The sequence below is a fragment of the Prinia subflava genome, chromosome 7, assembly GCF_021018805.1.
Source record: "Prinia subflava isolate CZ2003 ecotype Zambia chromosome 7, Cam_Psub_1.2, whole genome shotgun sequence".
NCBI lineage: Eukaryota > Metazoa > Chordata > Aves > Passeriformes > Cisticolidae > Prinia > Prinia subflava.
The window spans coordinates 37,192,231-37,219,640 of NC_086253.1; the positions used below are offsets into that span (position 1 = coordinate 37,192,231).

A 27,410-nucleotide genomic window follows, 5' to 3' on the forward strand; every position below is an offset into this window, starting at 1 on the left:
TGCACATTTACATGATGTACATGTTTATAGAGCTTAGGACTGAAACAATGGATTTTTCCTGCCTATTCAACACTCCACAACATTGCATTTTCTATGGGACATTTGTAAATCTTCTTGTAACAAGCTAATGAACAAAAGCATTTATTTCAGCTTTTGCACTGTTAAGGGTGCTCTTATTTCTTCAGTATGGTCATATACATTTATATTGAGGAATTTTAGCTGCATAAAATTCACATTAATATAGCAGAAAGAATTTGGCTTATAAGCTTTAAAAGCAGTTAAACATGTTTTAAAGTTTAGCTACATTAACCACAGACCTGAAAAATTCTCAAAAGCACTTATCTTGATATATTTAATATATTTAATATTAAATGGTTGCTTTTTCATGCAAATAGATTCTGCTTACTAGGGGAATGAGAGGGAGAAAGCTGGTGGGTTGTTTTGAAGTGAGAAAAAGTGGCCTACGTATGTTTCTTGGAGGCCGTCCTCACCCTGCTCCTCATGCAACTTGGGCCAACCAAAACTCAGCCTCAGGCGCTGCCAACAGCCCTTATCAAAGCTTGTAGCAGCTTCTCACGCGATTTACACACACACCACACACAAATCGCCCTCTCCACCGAGCGGAGCTGTAGCTGCTCTGGGGACCCTTTCTCCGGGGGACGCAGCGAGCCTGTCCCCTCCGGAAAGCCTAGGGGTGGGAAGAAGGGACTAAGCTGGTCTCCTCTCTGGCTCTCCAGGGTTCATCCAGACAACGCTCAGGAGGACGATTTAATGACCCGCTCCGCCCCTGCTTTCCCCCGCCCAGGCAGCTCCGGGAGGCCCTGGGTCACACGAGTGGGGAGCGGGGGGGAATGAGCCGCTGCAGCGGCGACAGCGGCAGCAGCAGGAGAAGGAGGAGGAGGGAAGAGGGGAGGGCAGGGGGGAGGGCACGAAGGAGCGAGAAAGGAAACTGGGCAGGTGACACGGCGCTGGGTTGCTCCGGCACTGCGGACGCGGAGCGGGCGGCAGGAGCGCGGCCATGCACGTCAATGGGAAGGTGGCTCTGGTCACCGGCGGGGCGCAGGGCATCGGCCGGGCTTTCGTCCAGGCGCTGCTGGGCAAGGGCGCCAAGGTAAGCCCCGACAAGCGCGTCCTCCCTTTGCCACCCCTCTGCTTCCAGCCGGCACCGGCGGGCGTGGTGGTGGCAGCCCCCGGGGGTCGGCTCTGCTCGGCGGGCTACCTGTCCGTCTGTCCATACCCCCGCCAGCCAGCCACTCATTTTCTTCCCTCCCTGCTTAGGTAGCCCTGCTGGACCGCAACTCCGAGGCCGGGCAGGAGAGCAAGGCGGCCCTGGACGAGCAGTTCGAAGCGCAGAGGACGCTGTTCATCCAGTGCGACGTGACGGAGCCCGAGCAGCTGAAAGGTAGGAGGGAGCTCCGAGCGCTGCGCTCCCGCGGAAGGTTCTGCGGGACAGCCTGCTCCCATCGCTCCTGGCACCTACTCAAAAACCAGTTGTTCCTGAACTTGCAGCTGTGAAATATTGCTACCGGCATTACTACCACAATTTCACTTTGTTCCTTGGCACATCGGAAAGAAAAGCCAAAGTCATTTCCATTGAGTGTTGTGTGTGATATTTTTGCATGAAAGCCTCTGCAGAAGATAATTGCTATTTTATGAGTAATATATATAAACTTTAAAGCTCCTACTTGCTTTTTACGAGGTTTCAGTACAGATTCCAAGCTGCATTCCCTCGTCACAGGAGTAGTAAATTCTGTGCTGGGTTGCAGTGCTCTTTCCGTACAGCACACTTACTTTCATTGTCTCCTGCCATAGCTGAAAGCAGAACTAGCAAAAAGTGGCATACTCCTTTATCATGAGGTTAACTATAGGGTGATAACACTTCATACACATTTTGCAGATGTATGGAACGAGAGCAGCTTCCCTCATGAATGATTTGCATTTCTGTTTTCATTTAGTGGATAGACATTGTTCCCTACTGAGTATCATATAACATATAACAGGCACATCACTTCATCAAAGTTTCATTATTAAATGGTACATTCATAGGTAGTGACTCAGGTTCAGATTTTGACATCTCTTTTGTCAATGCCCTTTCCTCAGAGTCATTTTTGCCATGCTAGATGTGTTTCGTTTTGGTCTGTCTTCATTCATTACACTTCACTGGTCATTTTCTCAACAGTGATCATTGAGCATAGCCATTCCTCTTTCAGAAAACATTGCTGCTATTCCAGAATTCAGCAGTACTGTCCATTTTTCCAAGCTAGCAGGATTATTCCTAATTCTATAACTTTACATTATCTGTTTGTAAGAAAGATGCTGGACTTTTCATCTGGGATCTGCTGTAATCAGCAAAGTTTTTATCAGCTAGGTTGATTATTGACTTTTTCTCCAAGTGGGAGGAGAAAAGAGAAAAAGCATCCTAAGGCAGGAATAACATGTGCTGCTGCACGGGTGTTACCTCAGTGTGCCTTGTCTCCCACAACTCCTCCTCTCTTTAGTGCCAGGCAAGTGCAGGACCAACAGGGTGTAAACCGGGAGCTGGAGGGAGTAGGACAGGTCAGCAAGGGAGATTTTGGAACCAAATTAGAAAAAGAGCAATCAGAGTAATATTGGAAGTGGTTCTTGCAAAGAAAAAGAGGAAGAACAGGCAGCTGCTGCTGCCAATGCCTCTCCAATCATTGCATTAATCCTGCTGCAGTTTTCTTACCATAAATTTGCAATGATGTCTTACAATCTTTTGGGGATTCTGAGCTGGTTTTGGTGTTGGTTTTTTTTGTTTGTTTGTTTTTAACTGCTTTATTTTCATATTTTTCTACTTGCAATTTTAAGCTACTACTTTAAAAATTTAGATTAATTTCATATTTAGGGTTTAAAAGTCTTATTCGATGAATGAAGTCCTGTACTTTATGTAAAAGGTCATACGTGTGAATGAAGTTCCTCTATTTTTGAACTTTAGCCCTTACAGTAGGAAGTCCCTACTAGTCCCTACTAGTACTAAGGACTAGTACTAGTCCTTACAGTACTAGAACTAGTATTTCTAAATATATGAGAATTATGGGCAAGAAATCATCTGCTTAATCTACTTCCAGGTCTCACCTGTACTTCTTTCTCTGATGGTTGTTCACCTAATCCCTACAAAAATCTCTTATCCCACTTTTGAAAAATCACCATATGTATTTCTGCTTTCCAGGGACATTTAGGAAGCTCACATATAACAGGTGTTTGTGCTGACTTTGCATTGTTTTTCTTGCATTTCCTTTAAAATTGATCCTTCTTTTAATTTTTCCTTCCCCACTAAATATTTCATACAATCATCTGCTTTTAATTTTTTATGGTTCCATAAGCAGTAATTAGTGTGCAATCCAAGTACAGAATTATTCTATGTTTGAAGAGGGAAGAATAAATCAGCTTATACTGATGTGTAGGTGACAACTTCACTAAGAATTTACAATAACATTCTTCTTTTGTGGATAGGTGATGGGATTACTGTAGGCAGATAAACTTTCACTAGAAATATTCCAAACACAGATATGCAAAAGCATTTGGTCTTTTCTCAATATGTAAAATAGAAAACTACAATTAGTCAAGTCTGTGTAAATTTAATTTAAAAATCATTGGCAAAATTACTATTATCCATGGTGGTTTTTGAAGATTCTATCAAGAATTAGAATCTTCTTAAGAAAGAGGTTAAGAAGGCTTAAAAGGGAATTAGCCAGTTTCCAAAATTTGGAAGCTAAATAAAGACCAAAATTGTATTTATTCTACACAAGGAAATAAGTTAAATACTTACTTCTGCTTCTAATAAAGCCAAAGGTTTTCATTTGCCCTTGCTGATGCAGAATCAGAAAGATAAGTGACTGAGGAGTTGAGAAATCAGAGAATGAACAGGCAACAAACATAAGAAAAGAAAAAAAAAGGCAGATACCAAACCAAAAGATTTATTAATATTTGAATATTCTAGTACAGAATAATAATATTAGAAAAATCTGTACAATAAAGGCAGTTGGACAAATAAAACCTGTCCCATCAGCTGCCCAGCTCTTGTTTTGATCACAAGATGATGACTATGATGGACCTGAGGCCTTGAAGCAAAGAGTCTGGTGCAGGAAAAGCTTTGTAAATCCCTACAACTGCTGCAGAAAAAGGTAGGTGTTTGAAAGCTGATGCTATGCACCTGATTAACATGAAGAGCCAAGCACTACAGACCAGAGAAGGAAGATGCTCCTATGATCACCTTTCAGGAAAGTAATTTCATCAAGGCCTGTCAAGTGTCATTTTGGGATACCTGAAATACTGTCTGTTTTGAGTCAAACACCAAATGTTTTTTTAAAACAATATTGGGGAGGTGATGTCTTAGTTTACATAATAGTAAATATTTAATGACAAGGAACAATGTTTGGAGGGGAAAACAAGCAAGCTATATAATAGTCAGATAATGTCCTCAGTTCTGGAACTTAGTCTGGAATGAACATCTGGAAGTCATCTCATTCATCTTGTCAAAGCAGAGCCAGGCTTGAGGAGTTTACTCCTTATTATGACATCATCATGTTTTTCTATACACATCTTTTATCTCAGTTCTAAAACTGTCACCTGGTAAAACCCAATGTCATTGTGGAAGTTTCCCAATTCTTATCTTGAAACACTTTGGAAGAAGGGTCACTATTTTTATCCTCAGAAAAAAAGATGATTTTAATTTGAGAAACACATTATTAAAGTCACCTGAGAAGTAGGATATATAACAAGTTATCTGTAAAAAGATACATCTAAACAAGAATTGTGATTAATTATTTGTGGTTGAAATATTCATGTCAGTTATTCATTAAAACTGTGTTCTTAGGCTAAATTTGGACTGAATGAAGAAACTTTTTCTGAACACTTGAAGCTTTTGTTTTTCATTCAAAATAGATGGTGTCAAATCTTGACTTTACTAGCTGTATCAAATTGATACAAATCAAGCTATAAGTGCTTAATTTATACAACTGAGGTGCCAAACACCCTATCTAATACAAAACATCTAACTGCTAAGAACTTACATTAGCTCCTGTTATCAGACATTATCTAGCTGAATAACTTAATAACTTGAATAACTTAGATAACTATGTTATCTTAATCCTTCCACTTTCCCTAAATAAATCTAATGTTGGTGCATGTTAGATAAAGTATTTAATTGCATGTTGCTCACTAATGTTTAAGAAATAATGAAGACATTTTGGTAGACTAATAAACCATTTATTTTTGTGTATGCATGGTATTTTTATATCTTACTTTCCAAAGTTCTGAGAAGTGTCACTCTTGGATCTTACTATAGGTGCTTTCAAAAAAGTAATTGAACATTTTGGAAGGCTGGATATTGTGGTTAATAATGCTGGAGTGAACAATGAGAAGGACTGGGAAAGCACTATACAAACTAACTTGGTAAGTATTATCTCCTTTCACATGCCTATATTTCAGTATTTAATGTTGGAATACAATTAACAGCCTGTGGCTTCTACATATTTTGCCAGATGACAGAACATTAATTATTAGATTGGTAAGTACAGCTATTGAAACAATCACCACATAACTGAGTGTGCAGTGGGTCCCTAAAATTGTCTATCCGAGACATGCAGCACTGAGTAGAGGTGCTCAGATTATCTACCACCAGACAATTTTCTCTTTCTAGAAAATTAAATTAATTCCCAAACAGGTGTAAGAATTGAGTGCCCAAGGCAGTAGAGCTGTATCTACAGCAGGCCAGTCTGTTCATATGAATGTTTTAGAACATTTTAGTTACTTGTGAGGCTCAGCTGGCCTGCATTAGAGTTGTCATTTGTTGATACTACACGTAAACTTGTTCAACCAAGACCTCCACTCCTTCCTCACCAACCATGCCACAACAAAATCAGCATAACCAGCATAAAATCTGAGTTTTTAGTATATGCCACTTCACCATCATCACTGGTAGGAGTGCACTACTTAAAGGCACTTATTCACTAAAATCTGGTACATTCAATAAGCCTGTAAAATTAATTTTCAAACCAAGTGTTACCACTTCTTTGATATTATCTGGTATCTCATCAAATGAAACCACAATATCTGCTTCTCAGCTGAATTTTTTTTTTTGGATTTCAAGTACACCTCTAGGATATCTAAGCTCCAAAGAATAACCTTTCTAGGGGTAATAGAATTTCTAGGTTAATGAAATTTGGCTTGTAGTCTACCATCCGTGAAGTCCTAATTCAATGGTGATTCAACAAGTCACCCCATGATCATATTTACTGCAAAGCAAGTAGCAAAAGGAAGCTTTGAAGAGTAAAATGTGAAGTTTTCTCCTTTGAAATCTGTTGTGCAACAAGAAAGCTCAGAATATGAAAATTAGGTGTGTTTCTATCAAAAATTTTAAGGACAAAAATACCCATCTTTGGATCCTAATGCCTCTAAAAGAAAACCAAATTAACAAAATAAGTCCAGAACAACTAACATGAGCTGTATATGTGACAAGTTACAGAAAAATAACTGAGAAAATAGGTATTTGGAAAAAAGGGAATTTAAGTTTCATAAAGCCTTTTTCTTGATCCTTTATATCTATTTATATCCTTATGTATTCTTCAAGATTTAAGTACATATATTTCTTCCTCTTTATTTCATTTCTAAAATGTTCTGAAAAAAATTAAACATTAGGAAACTTCATATTGTGAAGTAACAGTAGTTTGTCATCCTCAGTGATAGGCTATATCTCTTAGTACAGACCCCTTGAATGTAAAAGAAGACTGCATTGTAGAGGGCTTATTTCTATTTACTTTTGTGCCTGGTTTTAACACAGAATATAAGTTAATGTAGGCTGGATGGCTATCCAGCTGTCAAATTTGCAAGCACAAATAATTAGCCATCACTGGAAATACTGAAATCCATGTGAAAAATATGTTTGACTGTGGTACTTGCCGTTAAGGTAAATATCCAAACTTACAGTGATGTCTTAATAACTTTTTGATGCAATGAGCTTCATAGAGAAGATGTTGAGAACCTCCTCCTGCTATATTGCAGAAGACACCAAGTTGGGTGGGGGGTTGATCTGCTGCGGGGTCAAGGAGGCTCTCTAAAAACTCTGTAGATCTGAACAGACTGGACTGCTGGGCAAAGGCCGATTTTCTAAGCTGCAATAAGGTGAAGTCCTGAGTCCTGCACTTTGGTCACAAGAACCCCATGCATCACTACAGCCGTGGGGCAGAGTGGCTGAAAAGGTGCCCACTGGGAAAGGACCTGGGGGTGCTGGTCACCAGCATCTGAACATGAGCCAGCTGTGCCCAGGTGGTCAGGAAGACAAATGGCATCCTGGCCTCTATCAGAAATGGTGTGGGTAGTGGGACCAGGGCAGGGATGTTCTCTCTCAGCATTGGCGAGGCTGCACATCAAATCTCATGTTCAGTTTGGGCCCCTCACTACAAAAAAGACATTGAGGTGCTGGAGCTTGCCCAGAAAAGGGCAACAAAGCAGTGAAGGGTCTTATGAGGAGCAGCTGAGGAAGATGGGGTTATTTAGCCTGGAGAAAAGGAGGCTAAGAGGAGCCTTATCACCCTCTACAATCACCTGAATGGAAGTTGTAATGAGATGGAGGACAGCCTCCTCTTCCAGGTAAGAAGTGATAGGACAAGAGAAAATGGTCAGAAAGGCTGGGGGAGGTTTAGATTGGATATGAGGAGAGATTTCTTCACCAAAAGAGTTGTCAAGCACTGGAACAGGCTGCCCAGGAAAGTGGCTGAGTCACCATCCCTGGAGGTATTTAAAAGGCTATAGATGTGGTGCTTGGGGTCATGGTTTAGTGGTGGACTTGGCAGTGCTGGGCTAACAGTTGGATTTAATGATTTTTAAGGTCTTTTCCAATCTAAACAATTCCATGATTCTATTATTTTTTTTTCTTATTACAAGTAATTGAGCAGAAGCAGACCATAAGTGGTCTCAAATGGCAGAAAATCTGAAATCCAAGTCTTACAAACCTACATGCTTAACTATCAAGTTAGTCCCCTAATTTTTAAGGGAATATTATATAATTTATACATTATTGTATCTATAAGTTCACCATAAATATCTTAATGACCTAATACACAGTTGAATGTTGAAAAATTTGGTGAATACATGGTCGTGACTGGAAGAACATCTAAAACAATCAAACAGAGTAGAAGTACAGTTGTGTGAGTTAAAGCCTCTCTAAGAGATCCAAATATTTCCACTCACCTATTGATTTGATTATTCTTTCCCTGTCTAGCACTGAATTAACTAACTTATCTCCCTAAACATTTCTGTCTAGTTACTGTAATTTCTGTAAATTAAGATATACCACTTGTTGCTTTTTTAATTATAAGAGAATAAAAATAGCTGATACATGTAATACCTTCTATGGGTTGGTTCTATAAAATATTTTTCTGTTTCTTGTAGAAAGGAGTAAAAATAAATATGAAATACATGTCTCAGTTTCCGTCCTTCAGGATAGTTTAAGTATTCTTTTTTTATCCCTAAGAACAGAAATAGTTGCTATAGCCATACAGTGTGGTACACATTATGCACAATTTTTTTTTATTTTAAAAGGGGGAAAAAAAACCTCTATGTGCCAGTCATAGTCTTAAGGATATCATTTATATATTGATATAACAAATATTCCCTGCCCCGGTTTAAAGTACAAAGTACAAAAGTAGAGCAGTACTGAGCAAGATAAATCAGGACAAACATATCTGGGGTGTGTTCTTTATGGCTAAAACAGTTCACAGAACCGGTTGGTCTTCAGGAATGTTTTTAAAGGAGTGTAAGGAAGTTCTCTGGTAGCACTGCTTGAGAAAGCGTGAAGAAGAAGGTTCAAAAAGTGGGACTTAATTTGGAAGAAAAAGGGAGTAAAACACAATTCCTACTGGTGTCTATTACAGTTTCTTGAGTGCCAGAAAAAACAGCTTGATAAGGCTGGGGAGGGGATTTTGGAAGGAATACTGATTACTAAATGATATTTCTAATGCAGGGCTTTCCACCATTTTGCTACATTTTACACTAAACATCAATCTTTTCCTTACTTTATTAATACATCTATTTCTTTAACTTAAGTATACCAGCAATGTCATCTATTCCTCACTGCAAAACTCCAAATCTCATGGTTTACTTGATCGATATCAGCTTGATCAACAGCAGCTTCAACTGGTGATACTCATACAAGGGTACACTCTTGTTATTATGGCACATAAAAAAAATGAACTTGGCAACCATACAAGAATTCCATTTTAAAGAGATATTACCAGTGTAGTTTCAGCAGTCTGTCACAAACATATATTTGTGCACAGAATAGCACAAGGGTGTATGACACATAAATTCTTGTAAAGGGTCCTACCTACAGTTCTCCAGCATGACAGTTTTTATTGCATTCACAAAAACTTTTGCCTAAGAGATCCAGAAATTTTATAATCTGCCTTTTTTTATTCTTCAAATCCCTAAAGCAAGAAAAGGGCCCACATCTCTACGAGCCTTGAACATGTATGTAATTTAAACACAATTGGGTGTTCTAAGAAGCTTCAATAATTATATCTAGTATTGATGTGGCTTTCTAGAACCACTGTAATTAGAGTGGCCAGTATAATTAAATTGCCTTTTGCCATAACAAATGCACTTAGCACATTTTATGCTAAAGACAATCCCCCAAATTACATGCAGGGTCTCTTTTTTATGTTCATGTCAGAGGTTTCTGAAAACTGACATAGGCTGCAGTATACAGTTAAATGTAGCAGTACTGGTATCACCTATGCTTACATTTTCAATACTACCTGAATCAAAAGTTTAGAAGTCCTTTATATGGCATTTTGACTACCTTAATGGTTTATTATGACAAAAAAATATTTTTGTATATATATTTAAAACAATTCCCCAAATAAAATTATGAAAAAAATTTAACAGTAAAATCACAACTACCTCCTATTTATGTGATAATTTTGCAGTTTTTAACACATTCTGGCAAAACTTTAAATTGTAGGCAAATTACCTGGGCACATTAAAACACAGAGGTGTTTTAATGGATTCAATTATTTAAGCATTGTCCAGAGTAAGTAGAATTCAAATGCACACATAAATTTTCTTCTTCTAGTGCATGACAATCTTATTCCTCATTACTAAGCAAAATGTAGAAGTATGCAACAATTCCAAGTTTTTTACATTTTTCATAAGTTTGCACAATTTATTTCCATAAGTGACAGAAGTAACAAATTTCCATGAATTTAGAGAAGTCCTTTACTAAAAGGAAGTCTACCAGCATCAGGCTTGTCTCTGCAAAATGCTCAGATTGGAAGTGTAGAGAAGATAATGCAGCATGGTATATTTATGTGTAACTCATTTCAGTGTAGCTCATGGCGAAATACATGTTCCAGCAACTAGAAAACCTTGCAAAATCAATGTTTGCTTATCAGTAAAGACCTACTTCTCAGAAGGCCAATTAATGTTTCAGCAGAAACTAGAAGGGTAGCTAAGCAAACATCAGAAGTGATTACTTGAATTTATTTTTGTGACAAAGGTTTCATGATCATCACAACTGCAAGTTCGACTGTGCAAGACATAAAAGGGAGTATGTTGCAACTCTCTTCTGGTCCTTACACCTTGCTGGCTTTTCCCAGCATACCAGGAGAAATGAGAAGGACTGAACTTTCATCCCAGAGTATTGTAACTGGACCCATGGCTGGATTCAGCAGCTAGAAATAACCACTAGGTCCCAGTGACACAGGCAAGCACCATTTCCCAGTGCCAGCAACAGAGGAACAAACGAAAACAAACAGTGCTATCTGTAGTAGATGAAATGGCATAGGTGACTGGTTTACTGACAACCAGTGGCTGCCTCAATGGCTTACTTTCCTATTCTTCAGCATAATTTGATGTCAGAGGACTAAGTGTCTAGGGAGAGGTATGGCCAAAAAATGAGAAGAGACACTTACCTTGAAATTAGTAGCACAAGAATCAATCCTCTAAGTACATAAAGAAGCCTATAGGCATAATTACTTTTGCTGTTTATATTGTACCAGGAAGGACACAGTGACTTACCTTAATAGCACAAGAAGTCAATGAATTTTTTAGCTTATGGCTTTAATGTATGTTTACAGTAACCAGTCTTGAAGTATAATGAAAGGCAAAGGTTTTGAACTAAGAACGTAAGACCAGCTATCAAAATGGAATACTATTCCTATGTCCTTCAGGAATGTGGAGATGTATTGAAAGGGGGAAGAGAAGTAAAGAAATCTGCACCATAAAAACCTGAAGCATAGTGTTTCGTTTCCACCTTGTAAAAAACTATTGACTTGTAGCAAATTATCAAATCCTGCTATATATTCCTCTCACCTTTCCCTCTTCCTCTCTAGACTTCTTGTTTTCCACAGTTTGAGTTGGAAATTCATGCTTGAGAGCTTGCAATTTCACTTTGTATAGCAATCAAACTAACTTATACATAGGAATGCCTAGGAACTTGCATGCTTGCTCCAACTTGTCTACATCCTAGAAAATCTACATTAAAAAAAAATTAGTCCCACCTTCCTGTCCAACAGCTAAAATTTTCCATGGATATCACAAGCAGCCCATTTAGCTTCAGAATTTTGAAGTTCCTCTTACACATTTCACAGAGTACTTTTAAATGTTTCCTTATAGATAGTCAGTGATTTACATCACTGTATGAAAGGCAAATGATCTTGGGTCAAATTCCAGCTCTGTGCTAACCTGCTCTACAAAACCACATGTTAGTGGCTTTCATTTTTGTTCAGTATCCCTAGCACTGAACTGTCTTAGTACAGAAACCTACACAAAATGTTAGGACTGATTACCATTTTGTTTTCTCAAAGGAATCCATATTACCATGTCATCTTGATAGCAATATAGTGCTTATCTTCAGCACTGGAGGTGCTGATGTGTTTTCTCAGCATGAAGTACCAGATGTAACAGACAAGAGCTGGCAAAGGGATACCATATTATATAGGTGTGAGAAACTATGTCAGTTGGAACAGCTGCCCTGAAACACTAGAAAAGACACACCGTGTACAAGTTACTTTCAAAGCAATTGTCACTTGAAAAAGAGGATGATTAATGATGTCCTGGGCACCATCACCAAAGAACACTTTTTTAAATTTTTTAAGTAGATAAATCTAAAATGAAACACAAAGTATGAAAACTAACTTACAAGTATAATCTTAGAACACAAGAACATTGTCTGCATTGGCTCACATTGGTTCCTAAAAGTAGAAAAAATTAATTAGTACTCTACTGAAGATTCTGAATCTAATTAGAATCAGGTTTCAATATATGATTTCTTTTAAAATGATTGAATTGAAGCTATACAGTCAAAGGACGAAAAGAAATGTGAAGAATCAAAGATTTTGTAAGTTTTATTTCTGATTTTGACACTGGCAATTAATTGCCATTTATGAAATTATTAAATAAGATACTGATTACTGATATGTTATTCTCAAAAGCAACTGCAAGTATTTTGATTATTTTCCTAATTATTTTGTATTGTTTACCATGCTGTCAGATACCATTCTGGGTTTATCACTATATGATACTTCAGTATGTTTGATCTCCTTTAATTTAAATCTGTAATTTATATAACCTAATGCTAGGAGATGTTCCCACACTCACCACTATAACTTTATTTGAAAGAGTCCTAAATTTTCTGCTGGCATTTGAAGAGTAAAATTGCCTCCCTTGAAAGCACACTGACCTCCAATGCACCTCAATGGCCTATCTTCATTATGTGGTGTCGTCAAACACTGTATTTTAGTGAGAAAATAAACAGTGGTGTTACTGAGATATCATATGTTCTCAACATCTAGAAGGACAGTAATTCGGATTATTTTATGACTTCAAGGACGCTAGTTTTCTATAGCCAGGATCAAAAAAAAAAAAAAAAAAAAAAAAAAAAAAAAAAAAAAAAGGTCAGGTTTTTGGCTTAACCAATTTTTGATTTAGCTACATTTAGTTACAAAGCTGACTACTTGGATACTCTTTTTTTTCTTGACATGTTTATGAACAACAACACTTCAGCCAAATGTAGTTGTAAACAAAGGAATCATAAAAAATTCAGCTCTAAAATGCTTTCTTGTACAAACTCTCCCAGAATATTTCCATCTTAAGCTGAGTCAGACTTTTTTTTTAATTAGGTGACTTTAAATATAATTTTCCCAAGTTTTTTAATAGATAGTCTATAAATTAGTGTTGGTTAAGAACATGGGATTAAATTATTAGCCTTAAAAGTACAATTGGGAAATTGCATAATCTGAAAAGACCTTTAGTTTCTTTCATTTAATTGAAAGGAAATTACAGACATATTCATCATAACATAAAACCAAAAACCTGGGTTCAGAAAACACACAAATTTTGAGAGGATTAGAGAGAGACGGATTCTTTCAAGAGAATGAGAAATCCAGCATGCAAGACTTTAGATGAAAAGTGCCGTCTGCTGAGAGTGCAAACAGGTTCTTCTCACCTTGGGTATGTGGTTCAGAGTTTACCTGCAGAATAATTCTTTTTTTATCTGCCCAAACATCATAAATAGCTTTTTCATCCCAGATCAGCCACACTCCGTGAGGTTTTTGTGAGGATCACAGGTAAGGATTATAAGGCTATAGCAGGTGTAAGGGGCAATATCCAAATGGAAGTCTGTGTTTATCTTGAAGACCACCTCTCACAATACCTTTATATAAAATATAGAAGAGAATATGTCTCCAGCCACATGAAGAAATACAAATTTAATGGATTCCAGAGGGATAAAAAGAACAATACAGTAATTTTGATTGGGCAGCCAAGCTACCTACTTTTTTCATGGTTTATAATTGTGGTTTGGCCAAGGACTCATCTACCTCTATTATCTCTGAATTAGAAGGAATAGAAAAGCCTTCAAGGAGCCCCAAGGTAGTTCCTTCTTCAAATGATTTATTTTCTCTAATCATCCTAAGTGAAATTCTCTTTTTCTGCTCATCAGGCTGAGCCACTGCTCCAGGGCATGACAGGACCTGCACCTGCTCTCCAAAGACAGCATTAATCCCTTTCTTTCTAAAATATTTTCTGTACAGCCTATCATAATACATGTATGTTAAAAAACACATTCCATGTTAAGTCCAAATCTAATTTTAGTTGAGGTGCCAGTAAGTTTATGTTCAGAATAAGTATACCTTATTGCAACACAACTAGACATTAACAATCTTAGTTTTAATAAATCAAACTTACATGTGAAAATCAACATTAGACAGCAATAGATTAACCTTTATAGTGGCTCTGCTACTTTCCAGGACATGCAAGAGAAATCTGATTTAGTTTGGTAAGTGTCAAGACACTGAAGACAATTCTTTAGAAAGTTTCTGTTAAAGCATTTAATCAACAGCATCCTTTTTAAATTAATAAAAAAAAATTTAAAAAGATGTTAGCTTAAACAAGACTTTCCAGGAAAGAAAAAGAAATCTATTTATGGGAATTTTTTCTTTAAGAAAAATTTAAAAATTTAATCCAGGAAACAGATATTCTGAAAACATATTATTGTAAAAATATCTCATGAAGTGCTGAAACTATAGAAAATGAGAAAAGCTGATTCATTATCAAGATTCCACAACAAACTCAGTAATGAAGTCTCAGGTTGTTATATCTCTGTCAATGGGCAGCTTCATATTACTTGAAAAATGAACCAGGGATGTTAATAAAGTAAGACATGCACTATTCCAAATCTGATTCCTATTAAACCAAAAAAGCATGAAGGATAATTGAAACTGAATTAGAAGTACTACTTTATATTTTATAACATGCATGTCTTAAAATATCAGCTAATGAAAATGAAATATATTACCCATCTCAAGACTGTTCAAATTTTGCTTTGGGAATTTAGATAGTGGCAGAAAAATAGTTAACATTCTGATTTTAAAAGCTTTTCTTTTTTCCCCCTCAGTTTCTTTAGTTACTATCCATTAAGTTTTAGGCAAATACAGATTTTTCACTGTGGTTCTTTATATAAGGAATTTCTGTCTCCGTTATTCTGCAGACCTTCGCTGGTCAAAAATAATGAAATAATCGTGCACACTTCATCTTTTGGATGTCTTAATTTATTTGGGACAATAAATAGCACTGAACAGTCATAAAGTACAAACAAAATTCTTATTTAAAAGCTGAAATAATATTTCCAAAAGACTAAAACTGTATCTGAATGCATTTGTCCATTTTAAGTAGAAACTGTAAAGCAAATATGAAATGATTACAGAGAGATGTAAAAAAAAAAGGTAAATAGTTATGGAACTCATCACTAATGCAGTAATACTGGAACATTTCTCTAGAGTTATTATTTTCCACCAGGAGCCTTGTCTGCTGCCTTTTTCTTACTATTCGTTTCACTCTCAGGTAAAGTGACTTTCTGGGAGAAACTCTCATGAATCACCCAGGAGGTTGGTAACCCAAGGCTTGGTGTGTCTTTGGACATCTCAGTTTAAAAGTCTGAAGCTCAGTGAGAGGAATCTCAGCAGAACCTCTGACTGCAGTAGGGTTCAAAAACAGATTTTAAGAAATCAAGATGATACAGGTCTCAGAAAAAAAATTTCCTCAAAGTTCTGTCTTTTAAAAGAATTTATAAAAATCACAGCTAATACTGTGCTAACAGCATCTCACATCTCTTAGAATGCCTTTTTTACCTTCTCTATATTTGCCTTTGTGGGGTAACTTTCATTTAAGAAGAATGGTAAAACTCCTGTAACTTTAGTCAGAAAATAATACACATTTTTATATCCTGGGACCAGAAATATGGCATGGTACTTAATACTAAAAAGTTTGAATTTCTTTTGACTTGAGCCTAATGCAGTTTTAAGTGTTAATGTTATCTTCAGATGCAGTCAGTACATTTTAAATTATATAGAACAGGCTACCTCAACAAAAACAGTGGGATTTAGATCAGTTCATCTGCAATTTACATTTCTAGATAAGATATGTGTTTCATCTATAAATTATTTACTTACTCTTTATTTCATTTCCTTCACAGCTCTTATTTCTCATTTTAATATTTCAGTTTGTTTATTTATATCTTATTAAGAGAAATAAGTAAACTGCTATTACTTATATGTATTGCAATTGTGCTTCTGAAGTTATTGAGCTGCAATACTGTGGAATGTCTCTGTTCTTAAAAACTTCAAAGTATAAGACCACTGGTAAAGCAATACACAGGTTCTAAGCACCACAATAAAAGCAAATTTCGGTTTGTAGAAGCACAATAGATATTTTGAATAACAGCAATAATTCAATAGACTATTTTGAATAGTTTCAAACAATCTTTGAGTAGCTTCAATAATTCCTTCCTCTCTATACTAGACATCTGTGATCAGAGGAACCTACCTTGGCCTAGAATACATGAGAAAAGGAAATGGAGGTGATGGAGGAGTAATCATTAATATCTCATCTTTGGCAGGTGAGAAAATTTTCTGCATAAACAATTTCTGCTGGGTTTTCTTCTTAAGTAAATAAATCATACTGATCCATCTTATTTTTTTCTTCTTTTTATGGCCCTTCCTTATTTAGAAGTATTTTGAACTGGTTTTCATTGTAACAACAGAAGGAACATCAAACAATCACAAATTTAATTTGCTTTTTAAAACACAATTCACTAGAAAAAAAATCAGTAAGTTTCCTAACTTATCAGTCTTGTATTTAAAATCTTGAGCCTGGTGTGAATTCCTCCATTCAATTCCAGAGGAACTCAAAGGTAGGAATATCTAAGACTAGACTTTGTTAACAAAGATTGTCACACACCCACTCTGTGTTCCATGTCCTTTCAGATGTGATCTACGTGTACTTGAGGAGTCACAAAACTAACACTCATATTTCACCAAGCTTAAGAAAGCACTTTCTTTGCTCACTACTTATCTATGGTATAACTGTATTTTAATTTATTGGTATAAAAGTAGAATTCTGTGGATCCTACATCAGTTAAGGGTAGTGCTGGCCCATTGTGAGGCAGAATTCTGCACTATTTCCTGTAGGTATACTCAATGTTTCAGTGACTGGGCTCCCAGCAAAAAAGCACAGCTGAGGGGAAACTGTACATGGAGAATGAAGTCACCTGACAACCTTCCTCTGAAATTTTGTGGGGAAGTACTTGCATTCTCTTTATTTTTTGTTTGGAGAGGTTGTTCTCTCTTTCTACTGTCAGACTGCCTATAAAAAATAATACTTATGCTACCTGGCACTCAGATTGTCAGAGGGGTTTTTTTTGTATGTGCAGATTACCAAATTCTAGTCATTTCATTCCAGGATATTCCTACGTGTTTTAACAATGAAAAGCCAGTTAAGATAGCACTGGCTGATGAACTGATAGTGCATAGGTGTGGATGTTCTGAGTAGTTTCAAGTTCTCTCATAAACCTTAGCTTTTGTGATAAAAAATTCCAGTTCACTCTACTGATGTAAAGCATATGGATCTTGAGGATCTGACTTAATACATGAACATATGTCAAAAGGCTGAGGGGGTCTTATTAAAAGACTCCATGTACCTTTAAGTCAGCATTTGTCATACTGCCTGACACATTGCCTACTGGCATCAGTAAGTTTCTCTCTATAGGCTGAAATGGGCATTGTGTTGGGTCCAAATTGACCTGAAGGAAACTGTTGTTGCAGTGCAGGAGGTCATCAACACAAGTAAAACATTAAACATTTTCACAGAAACACCAATGCCCAAGACAGTGCTTAAGAAAGGGTAGGGATAGCAAAAGGTTTGATTTCTTTTCTAACTGGTCTCAAATGAACACAAAATGATTTTGGTTTTAAGACCTAACAGCTTGGCTGTTCTGTTTGTTAAGACAAACAACAGTCCCTTTGCTTTGGTTTTACAAGGCTTGTGTTTAACAATTGTTTCCAAGGTCATAAGGAAAAGCACACTTTAAAAGGTAACATGTACTAATTTTTATTGCTTATTTGTTTACTACTGATTGTGCTAATGATTTTAATTCTCATTTCCAGTCGGAAGGTCTAAGTCCTGAAGTTTATTTCATTTATGAAAGGCAAACTTTCACTGGCTTGCTGAACATCCCCTTCCAGTGTTTTCTTAGAGTTAGCTTCTGTAGCTCATTTAACTTCTGAGTGGTTTTGATCCCTGCTGCCCAAGTTCTCTGTAAGATACAGACATCAAATCTTCCTATGTATTTCTGAGCAAAAGAAGAGTTGTACACAGTGCTTATGTAAAATTCGATAGTATTTCCTTTGCACATTAATTAGCTACCAATACCTCACCCTGGGAATACTGCCAATGATTTGGACTAGGGACAGAATCAAATGTTACAGTATCACATTTCCAAGCACCCATGATACCACCAAAATTATTTCTGTGAAATGGATGCTTAAAAGTGTTAATTCAGCTGGATCAATGCCAGAGCCTGTCAATCCAGTAGTGAGACTTCCTTCCTTTAGTCTTGACCCCGGACAGGACTTAAAAAAGGGAGAGAAATATGTGAGCATGTGCAGCAAGCGCTCTACTATGTCTCAAATACACAATTTAATTCGATTTGATTTGTGCATTCATATCAAGAAGAAGTAATTCTGCTAAACTGAGATAACACAAAATCTGTTTTACTTCAAATTTGGCTCCATAAAAACAATTTCAATTATTTCAATGATGCAGGTTTTTGCATTGGAATAGACTTAATTTTCAAATTCAAGGAATAAAATTTTTCAAAACTTCTTCTGTAGTAAGACATACATGGTACCTTTAATTGCATTTAATGGAATAGTTACAAGCAACAGACAAAGCATAAAAAACTAAATTTAGCTCAAGAGGCTGTTTAAATTATTAAACTTAACATGGTCTCTTACCTTGTGGTGCCTGGTAACCATACCCTTTTTGCAAGGGATAAAAGGGCAAAAGGAATTCAAGTATAAGCACAGACTTTTGTTTTGATGACTTTCATGTTTTTCAGAAGGTTTTTCTGTGAAATTGAATCTGTCTGTATTTTAGCAGACAAAAAAAAAAAGTCAAATTATTCACAGAGGGCTTAAAAATATTAGAAGATTTTAGCATAGTGTCATACTACTTTTTTGAGAGGCTGTTCAATGTGTAGTGAATCTGGATACCTTTCTGCTGCACAGCCACATCAGTGATTCGATTGCACTTAAAACATTCAGATTTTGCAAACAGCTGGTTTGTCTTTTCTTTATGGAAAGCTTAAGCCACAAGAAGTAGTTAAAGTACCTGTCACAGCAAATAAGTTTTTTTAGGACCAGATTCTGTATGTATTACAAGAACAAAACCAAGCATATACATCACTAAGCAAGGACTCTATCGCAGTGATACAGGGCTGCAGACGTGCCAATGGCTGTACAACTGGGGCCTTCAGTTCAGCATCATGGCAGAGCATTGGTCCCTCCCCTTTGGAAAAGGAAAATGCTCAGCAGAATCTGCCAGAATGAGGTTAAAAAAATTAGAAGCTATTCCCTTCAGACTTCAGTTCACTATAAAAAATCATAGAAATGGCACAGCTAAGAATTTTTGCTAGGATTTCTGTTTCACCTTTGTTTTGGCACTCAGGAAGACTGCAACATTGTGGAGATACGCAGATAGAAAATCTGAAAGGCCAAAGTCCAGCTAAAAACTAAAAAGGATAATTAATCTTATTCAAAGAAAGGAACTTACCCAAATCTCTAACATTCAGTTGGAGGGTAACGTTCAGTGGGAGAGCATAACTGGGGAAAAATGCTTAATTCTGTTTTTATCAAAGTTCTTTGTTCCATCAAAGTGGAATGAAAGGAAATACTGGTTTCAGGAAAACCTACTGATACAATTCAAACTTGTCAATAGAATTCTCCACCTCTAGTACTAATTTCTCAAGATGTGGTTAATTGCAACTATTGACCGTGATAAATAAAGAGTTGTATTGAGACACCTGACTCCACATATACAATGGTAGCATGATTTTGGCACCAACAAGGAGAGTGGAGTATAATCAAGGGCAAGAGCTGTGTCTCTCAGCCTGCCAGGAACTGAGAAAAATAAAACAGAGCAGTTAACACTGGAGCATAGAATCATTGTTGGTTTGCTTGATCTGGTTTTGGTAAGCCAAAGAACATCTTGAGTCATCATTAAGTAATTTGCAATTCACCATGCAGCAACAACTATAGGGGGAAAAATCTAGACATAGCAGCACCCCCATCGAAGAGAGATTAAAACCCAAATGTATCACTTTCCAGAAGTTTGCTGACCCATCACCATCAATTTGAACACCCTCCTCTTCTTCCCCCCAGTATTTTGTGCATAATGGTCTCTAGTCTGTTTCACTGCCATTCTGCTTTGCATAAGATAATTAAATATTTACCGCAGCGACAAATGGAATCCAGATTTTCTAACAAATGAATGTCCTAACTAATACGTTATGAACTCATCTCTGCTCACTGGTTGAATGAATATGCAGGCAGAGCAGACTCAATATGACACAGTGGTTCATCACAAAAAACTCGCTAGGAGAGTCCCTGGGACACCACCAACAGAGGCCCAGCTCTTCCCAGGGCAGGGAAGTGGCTCAGAGCTCACATTGTGGTTCTGAGTATTGAACTCATGAACAAGAATGAGACAGGAGTGTTATTGGTTTATGTGAGGAATACCAGGACTAATTTTGGCTGCTTTATCCAAAAGACAGATGATTTTTTCTTGGTTCTCCACTTCAGCAAAAATAATATTTTCAATTTGAAAAAAACTGGTTTTCAAAAAAAAGAAAAAAAAGAAAAAAAAGAAAAAAAAGAAAAAAAAGAAAAAAAAAAAAAAAAAGCTATTTGTTCCTTTCTTCCTACCTAGTTATTCCTGCTGTCTTTGGCATTTAAGTCTTTGAACCTTATTCCACTTCATTATTGTAAACTGTGCCCTTCCTTTGTTCATTTCTTGATTTTGCTCCTCTTCCCTCTCAAGTAAAAGGTAATTTTTCTTACTGTGGTTAAAAAAATAAAAATAAAATTACTTCTAAATTCATCTTCTGTGTTTCCCAGTAGATGTTGTCCGTTTTATTTCTGTTAGCTGCAGCCTAATTAGAATTTCTCTTACTTAAAGCATGTAAAAGTACTTGAGAGTTTGTTGGTTGTGGTTTTTTTTAAATAGTATTGTATTATTTCTAATGTGCCAATATTCGGATGTTTCTAATAATTTGAAGAAAAGTGATCAGCAAAAGTCAACAGAAGAATATTAAGCATTGTTGTGATCACAACTCAGAGGAGACAGTTCAAAAGCCATTTCATAAAGTGAGTTCTTAGCAGAAGCATAACACAATAATCCAAGCTAAGAAAATAAATATAATTTTAAAAGAACAACCAGACAATAGGTTAAGTTCTTCATTTCCCAGCATTGAACAGTGTTGCTCTGACAGGATCACCAAGACAGCATTTAAATCAAGATAAAACCTTGAAGCTCGCAGGTTGGTAATTAGAGCATTGTGCTGTCTTAGAAAGTTCTTTCCTTCAGACAAAACAGATTCCAGAGCAAAAAGCCCATGCAAGTCTGGCATATGTAATTTTTCTGGCAAATTCAGACTTAGAGCTAGATAGTGAATTCTTCATCTCCACTGTGGTAAGTCACAGCCCTTCTTGAATGTACCACCTTAAGATCTGAAGTATGAAAGATAAAAAAATATGAGTTATTAATTGGGATTACTACTTAGAATCAAACATTAAGGCATTACAATTACTATCCAGTTTTACAATTGCACATTCAGGAAAACATTTTATCCTCTAGCTTTCAGACAGGCTGAAGTTTGCTATTCATAAGGGCCTGAATTTCAGGTAGAACTACAGCATCTGTTTGGTCCAGTTCAGCTTTCATAGTATAGTAGAAATTGTTGGCATAATTGGCAGAAATTAATACGCACTCATGGTCTGTCATTTCTTCTTGACTAGCATTCTGCCATCAACTCAGTCTTACCAGAATTAACTTCTTACTTTTCTTCCAAAGCCTCTGGTCTCTATTCTTTCTCTACTAATAAAAATTTTGTGCTCTCCCACTCAGACTATAAAGGTTTACAGTATTAGCAGAAAATTTTTCTTTTGCTTCTCCTATTCCCACACTTCCTTCCTGAACACACTGTAAATGATTGCAGGTGTCCAGTTCACACAGTAGATATCTAAGCCTATCTAAAATACTTTGTTCTTTAATATACCTTAAATACTTTTGTGATTCACAGATACCTCAAAATTCTGATTCTTGCATGTTTTCTTCCAGATTGTATCCTCTATTTTAAGTCATAGATACTTTTCCTTTTAAAAGTTGTGGTTTCTTATTACTCTTCTCTTGCCTTCACCTTTTTATTCAACTTATTTTTTCTCAGCCTATCCCAGATTACAAAACATAATTTACAAGTGTCTACTAATCCATTTTGTTACATCTCTCTCACGATTTTTTTACATTTATATAAATACCTGTATACATTAAGATAACCATAAATTAGGAATATACGACATCTTCATTCAGCTACCTTTTTATTTTGAAGGACTCATGCCTGCTGCATTCCAGCCTGTGTACTGTGCTACAAAGCATGGTGTAATTGGATTCACACGGTCCATAGCAGTAAGTATGCATTTTCCAAAAGGGTGTCAGCAACTCCCTGGGAACATGCTTGAGTTTTTCATGTTCCTTCTCTATAGCCACACAACTGGAACTAATTTTAGAAAAAAAACAAGTCTGTGAAGCAGTGGAGGTCCCCTCCTTTCACAAAGGGAATCCAAAGATGGATATGTATGGCATCTGTGTGTTTATGACTGATTTGAAGTTTGAAGAACATGGAAGGAAGATATTGTAGAGTAATTTAAACACAGTAGGAGGAATCCAAAAGCTAAATTCTAATCCAAGTTTTAAAAATGTTATTCAGAACCCTGTGCCAGTCATTTAACATTTTGGTTTCCTACTTTATTAGTCAGGTCAGTGAATTTTTTATGATAAACAGCCACTGAAGTGTAAAAAGTGGCTTGAACACATCATTATTTATTCTTACCAACTCTTAATACTCTGAAAATGAAAAATTACACATTTTCGATGGGGCATGTAAAATGACCATATTATAAGTCTCAGCCTCTAACTCCAAAACTTTCTACTTAAATTGAACAAGCAGTGTAATAGAACAACTTGGGGGAGAAAATACAATTACACTTTAATAGATTAATCTTGAAGATACTCTACTCACATAAGATTTCCAATCTGATTTCCAGAATTAAACACCTGAAATTATACTATCAATTTAATTACACTAATTACACTCTATCCATATTTTATGTCCCCCTCCCCATACAAATAATTCATTTTTCAGATTAACTTGAAGAGAACAATGTAGATAAGCGTTGCATATATCATATTATACACATCAAGAAGATGGCACCTAGTTTTCTGGGTTTGTTTTCTCATTAGAAATATAAATATCACCAGCTAAGCACAAAAGTAAATTAGAGGAAGTGCTATCTTAAGGAACACGAGAGTGCCAAAGAAAAAAAAAGAATTATAAACTTAGTGAACTTCAGTATTTGCCAGGAAAGGCAGTTCAGCCTGATGTTGGGCAGGTCTGATACCTTACATCTAGTACTCCATTTTCTTGTCTCCCCAGACCAGAAGTACAGGCTACCATACAATGAAAATGACATGTGCCTTACATAATACCCAAAAGGAGGCCATTAAATGTTAAAATAAACAGAACTCAGTGTTTAACAGATACGGTTATTCTTGGATATACCATGCATAGTTCATCAGTTCTGTGCTATTGCGAAGAAAGTTCATCCAGCATTTAACACATACCTGAATGTTGATCAGACTTCTTTGCTACATGCACACTTTGGTAGAACGACAAACAAGGGATTCTACCTCTCCCAGAACAACTTGGGCTTCTTTCTTTCTTCATGTTCCTGAGTGGCTTACTGAGAAAAAATCAGTTCACTGGAACTTTCCAGTGGAGATGCTCAGTGATAGATTCATACCTTGGCAGTGACATCAGAACAAATAGAAAGTTTTAGCATTACAATCGTAGGGATAGGCAACATACTGTACTTCTGTTGATGTGAGAAATACTTATGTGAGAAATATCTTAATACAGTATCTAAAGATAGTTTTATGTATTTCAGAGTTTTCTTTTAATAAAAAAGCTCCTATAAGATTGTAAGCATACATTTGGGAGAACTTTTTCTTGTTTTTCCTTAGAAGAGTTATATCATCACCCTAGAATACTGTTAATGACATGCTAAAGAGCACTAAGAACAAAAAGGTATTAGAAAAAAACAGCTTAATGGAAAGAGTTCTGATTTCTTGTAGAATTGTTCTCTTAACAAAAGCAATGTGGGTTTTTTTCTAGTGCTTCAAACTTAGCTGTTAAAACAATCAGTAGTAACAAAATCTCCTTTCTTAGAAAGGCTGAAAAGTAGTTTGTGGTAAATCTCATTCTTTAAAAATTTGCTTACACAACACTGTCTTGAAATGTTGATGACAAATGCCTACCCCTTTCTGTTTTCTAGTTAGCTGCTAATATGGAAAACTATGGTGTGAGACTCAACACAATTTGTCCAGGATTTGTCAACACACCAATTCTTCAGTCAATAGATAAAGAAGAGAATATGGGACAATACTATTTATATAAGGATGAGATAAAAAATATGATGCAGTTCTACGGCGTGATGGAGTAAGTCAAGTCAGATACAGTGTGGGTTTTGCACTTTGTTGATGAAGAGCAAAGACACACTTTCAGCAAAAGTGTTTAAAATAAAAGGGAAATGCTGCCTCTGATAAAAGACTATCAAATACGTTATCTGTATAGGAAGAAAAAATAGCAGATATCTATGCCTATTTGAGAGCACTACCTGCACAGTGATATATCCCTTTATGCATTTGCATTTCCCAGCAAAGTCCAAATAAGGAAGTTAAATATAGTGATTTTAGTTTTTAATAGCCTTTGGTATTCCCTCGTGAATTTATTTAATCAAACTTGTTGTGAGATACAGGGTATATAATTTGCACTGAATTTTCACAAAATTTTCAAGTGAACCAAGATAGAAATCAGACATTACAGTCTTGCCAACAAAGGCCAAAAGCAGACAGCTTGGACAGACTGTGAGAACACGACAAGCATAAAGTGATGTTTTTTAACTTTCTTAGCTTCTAACAATTCGCTTCCACGATGCTTCTGCACAAAGGAAATTGTATGACTATGTTGTTTCACCCATATTTTTCTTTATGTAAAATGTTTTGCACCTAGTGACCACAGCAAACTGCATGTGAAATTATCCTTTATGATAATTTATATGTCAGCTCTGCTACAGAAGCAGGATAAATCAACAGCAAAGAGCTGCAGAGGATTGTTTAAGGATTACTTCTGTCCATTTCCCTGACAGAGGGAAAACTTTGATAGGAAGCCCAGTGGCAGCTGGATGTCCACAGGCATTCATCAGAAACTAGAGCAAACAAATGATGATTTGTAAATTAGCCACTTTAGATGTATGTTGTGATTGAGGAGAATATATCTCTCCTGAAACACCCATGCCACCTCTGCCTTTCCTCAAAATAAATTTGTTCAAATGCCATTTTAATTTTCAGATATATACATTTACATTAAGTTTCTTGTCCTTTTTACATGTCTGAAATAACTTTTTTTTCAGCCCATCAATAATTGCTGAGGGATTGATAACAATAATTGAAGATGATACTCTAAATGGAGAAGTTATGAAGATCACAGCGTCCCAAGGAATTCATTTTCAACAGTATGGCCAAACACCTTTTACATCAACAAAGAGATAAATAATTGCTTTTTGTTAATTACTTTTAGCTTTTCTTAAATCAAAAAATTTTTGAAAAGAGTAATTTTGGGGAAAAATATATTAGTGTTGTTTCTAGATGACTGGCAGTGTTCAAGCATTTGCATCCTAATAACAAAGAGATAACTGATAAAATCTGTTGTGGGAAGATGCTACCACCCTATTCTAACTCTATAAGCACTAGTAACAGTATTTATTTAGTAGAATAAACACAGTGCCAAGAAGTATTTTTTATTATCATTTAGTAGTAGGGACCACTTTTTTTCATTTTGGTTGTTCTGATCTACTTACTCCAAGCATAGTTTAGTTGATCTGAGTTTGATCTGACTTACTTTGTTATAACTCTTTTCACTGTCGTGCCTGCTTATTTACATCTTGAATTCTTCAGACCAGGAATTCAGTTCAGAAATCTAGATCACAAATGTAGCCATAAAGAGTTAAGAATTCACTTTCTCTTATGAAATGTTAAATATGTGCAACTTAACATGCTGTATATCATATAAGGAAGTACAGATTTTTAACGTCTTGGATTTTAGATATTTATAAAATATTTCAGAAATATTTTTGTTTTCTTTTATAGATATATATATATGTTAATTTTCTCACTGTATATACAAGGATAAATATTTTGGCATTGATTGAAATGTCTGCTTGTCTATTAAAGCTGATTTTCTAAACATTCAATTTCTTGCTTTCATTGAGTAAAATCTCAATTCAATCCTGAATAATCTGGTTTTTATCATGTTTAAACATGTGCCTTTTGGTTTCACAGTACATATTTTCAAATGTAGCATGTCATATAATAGCAATGAAAATAAAAATTGAGCTCCCTGCCTTCTGAGCACTACTGGACCTTCTGAATCCAGGTCAATCTTCAGCTACATTTATGCAAAATTCTTCATATTTCATGGGTCACATGCCTAACAAAAAAAATTTTTTGCATGTTAATTTAATTTGGCTCATAGCATAAGAATATTTAATGGCTTCTGGGAAAGCTGTAAAGTTAATATTTACCCTTCTTAGGAGTACTGACTTTAATTTCTCTGATTTTGTTACTGAATGATTGGAAACAATCTGTGTGGAAGTCAGGGAGTAATATGTCTGTGGGGAGAAGAAACAGAAACACATGCTTTGAATTACTCATCATTCTTCCAATGTCTCCATTATGTTAATACTATTTTAAAGCCCTTTTTGAACACACACAGGATGCTAACCACACCTTTAGCATCCCTGACAGCTTCTGTATATCCCTCTGTATTAAAAACTACTATCTGATTTGATAGTTTCTGTGTTTGTCTCCTTAAAATCAGAGCATTTTCCAATACATGGCAGAATAGTGTAAAAAGATGTGATGAAAACTTGAAGTCAGCATGTGTTAGTTAGGTCGCAAAGCTAATAATCATCTACCTCCGTGTCTCCTTGTTAAGCCAGATTTCAGGGTAGTCTAGAAACTAGGGAAGATTTAATAGTAATGATTGTACATGCAAAACATGAAAGCACCAGACATCACACTAGGACAGTAACTCAGCAGCTTCTCTTAGTAGCACACTTCAAATAACAATAGGAATATTGTTGATGGTACATTGCTGGCTTGATTGCTTTTGCTCATCTATGCTGCTTGATAGACCAAAAGAAATTTCTGTCAAACAGGGTGGG

At 36.1% G+C, this 27,410-nt stretch overlaps 1 protein-coding gene across 1 annotated transcript; it reads left to right on the forward strand.

Annotated features, from left to right (window-relative positions):
* The first annotated feature begins 603 nt into the window (after window positions 1–603).
* HPGD (15-hydroxyprostaglandin dehydrogenase) lies at window positions 604–27,166 on the forward strand. The gene is made up of 7 exons (XM_063402186.1): window positions 604–1,111; window positions 1,279–1,402; window positions 5,309–5,415; window positions 16,318–16,414; window positions 22,460–22,536; window positions 24,462–24,625; window positions 25,599–27,166. The coding sequence occupies exons 1-7, from the start codon at window positions 1,019–1,021 to the stop codon at window positions 25,735–25,737; spliced, it is 801 nt and encodes a 266-aa protein (XP_063258256.1). The 5' UTR covers window positions 604–1,018; the 3' UTR covers window positions 25,738–27,166.
* The last annotated feature ends 244 nt before the right edge of the window (window positions 27,167–27,410 follow it).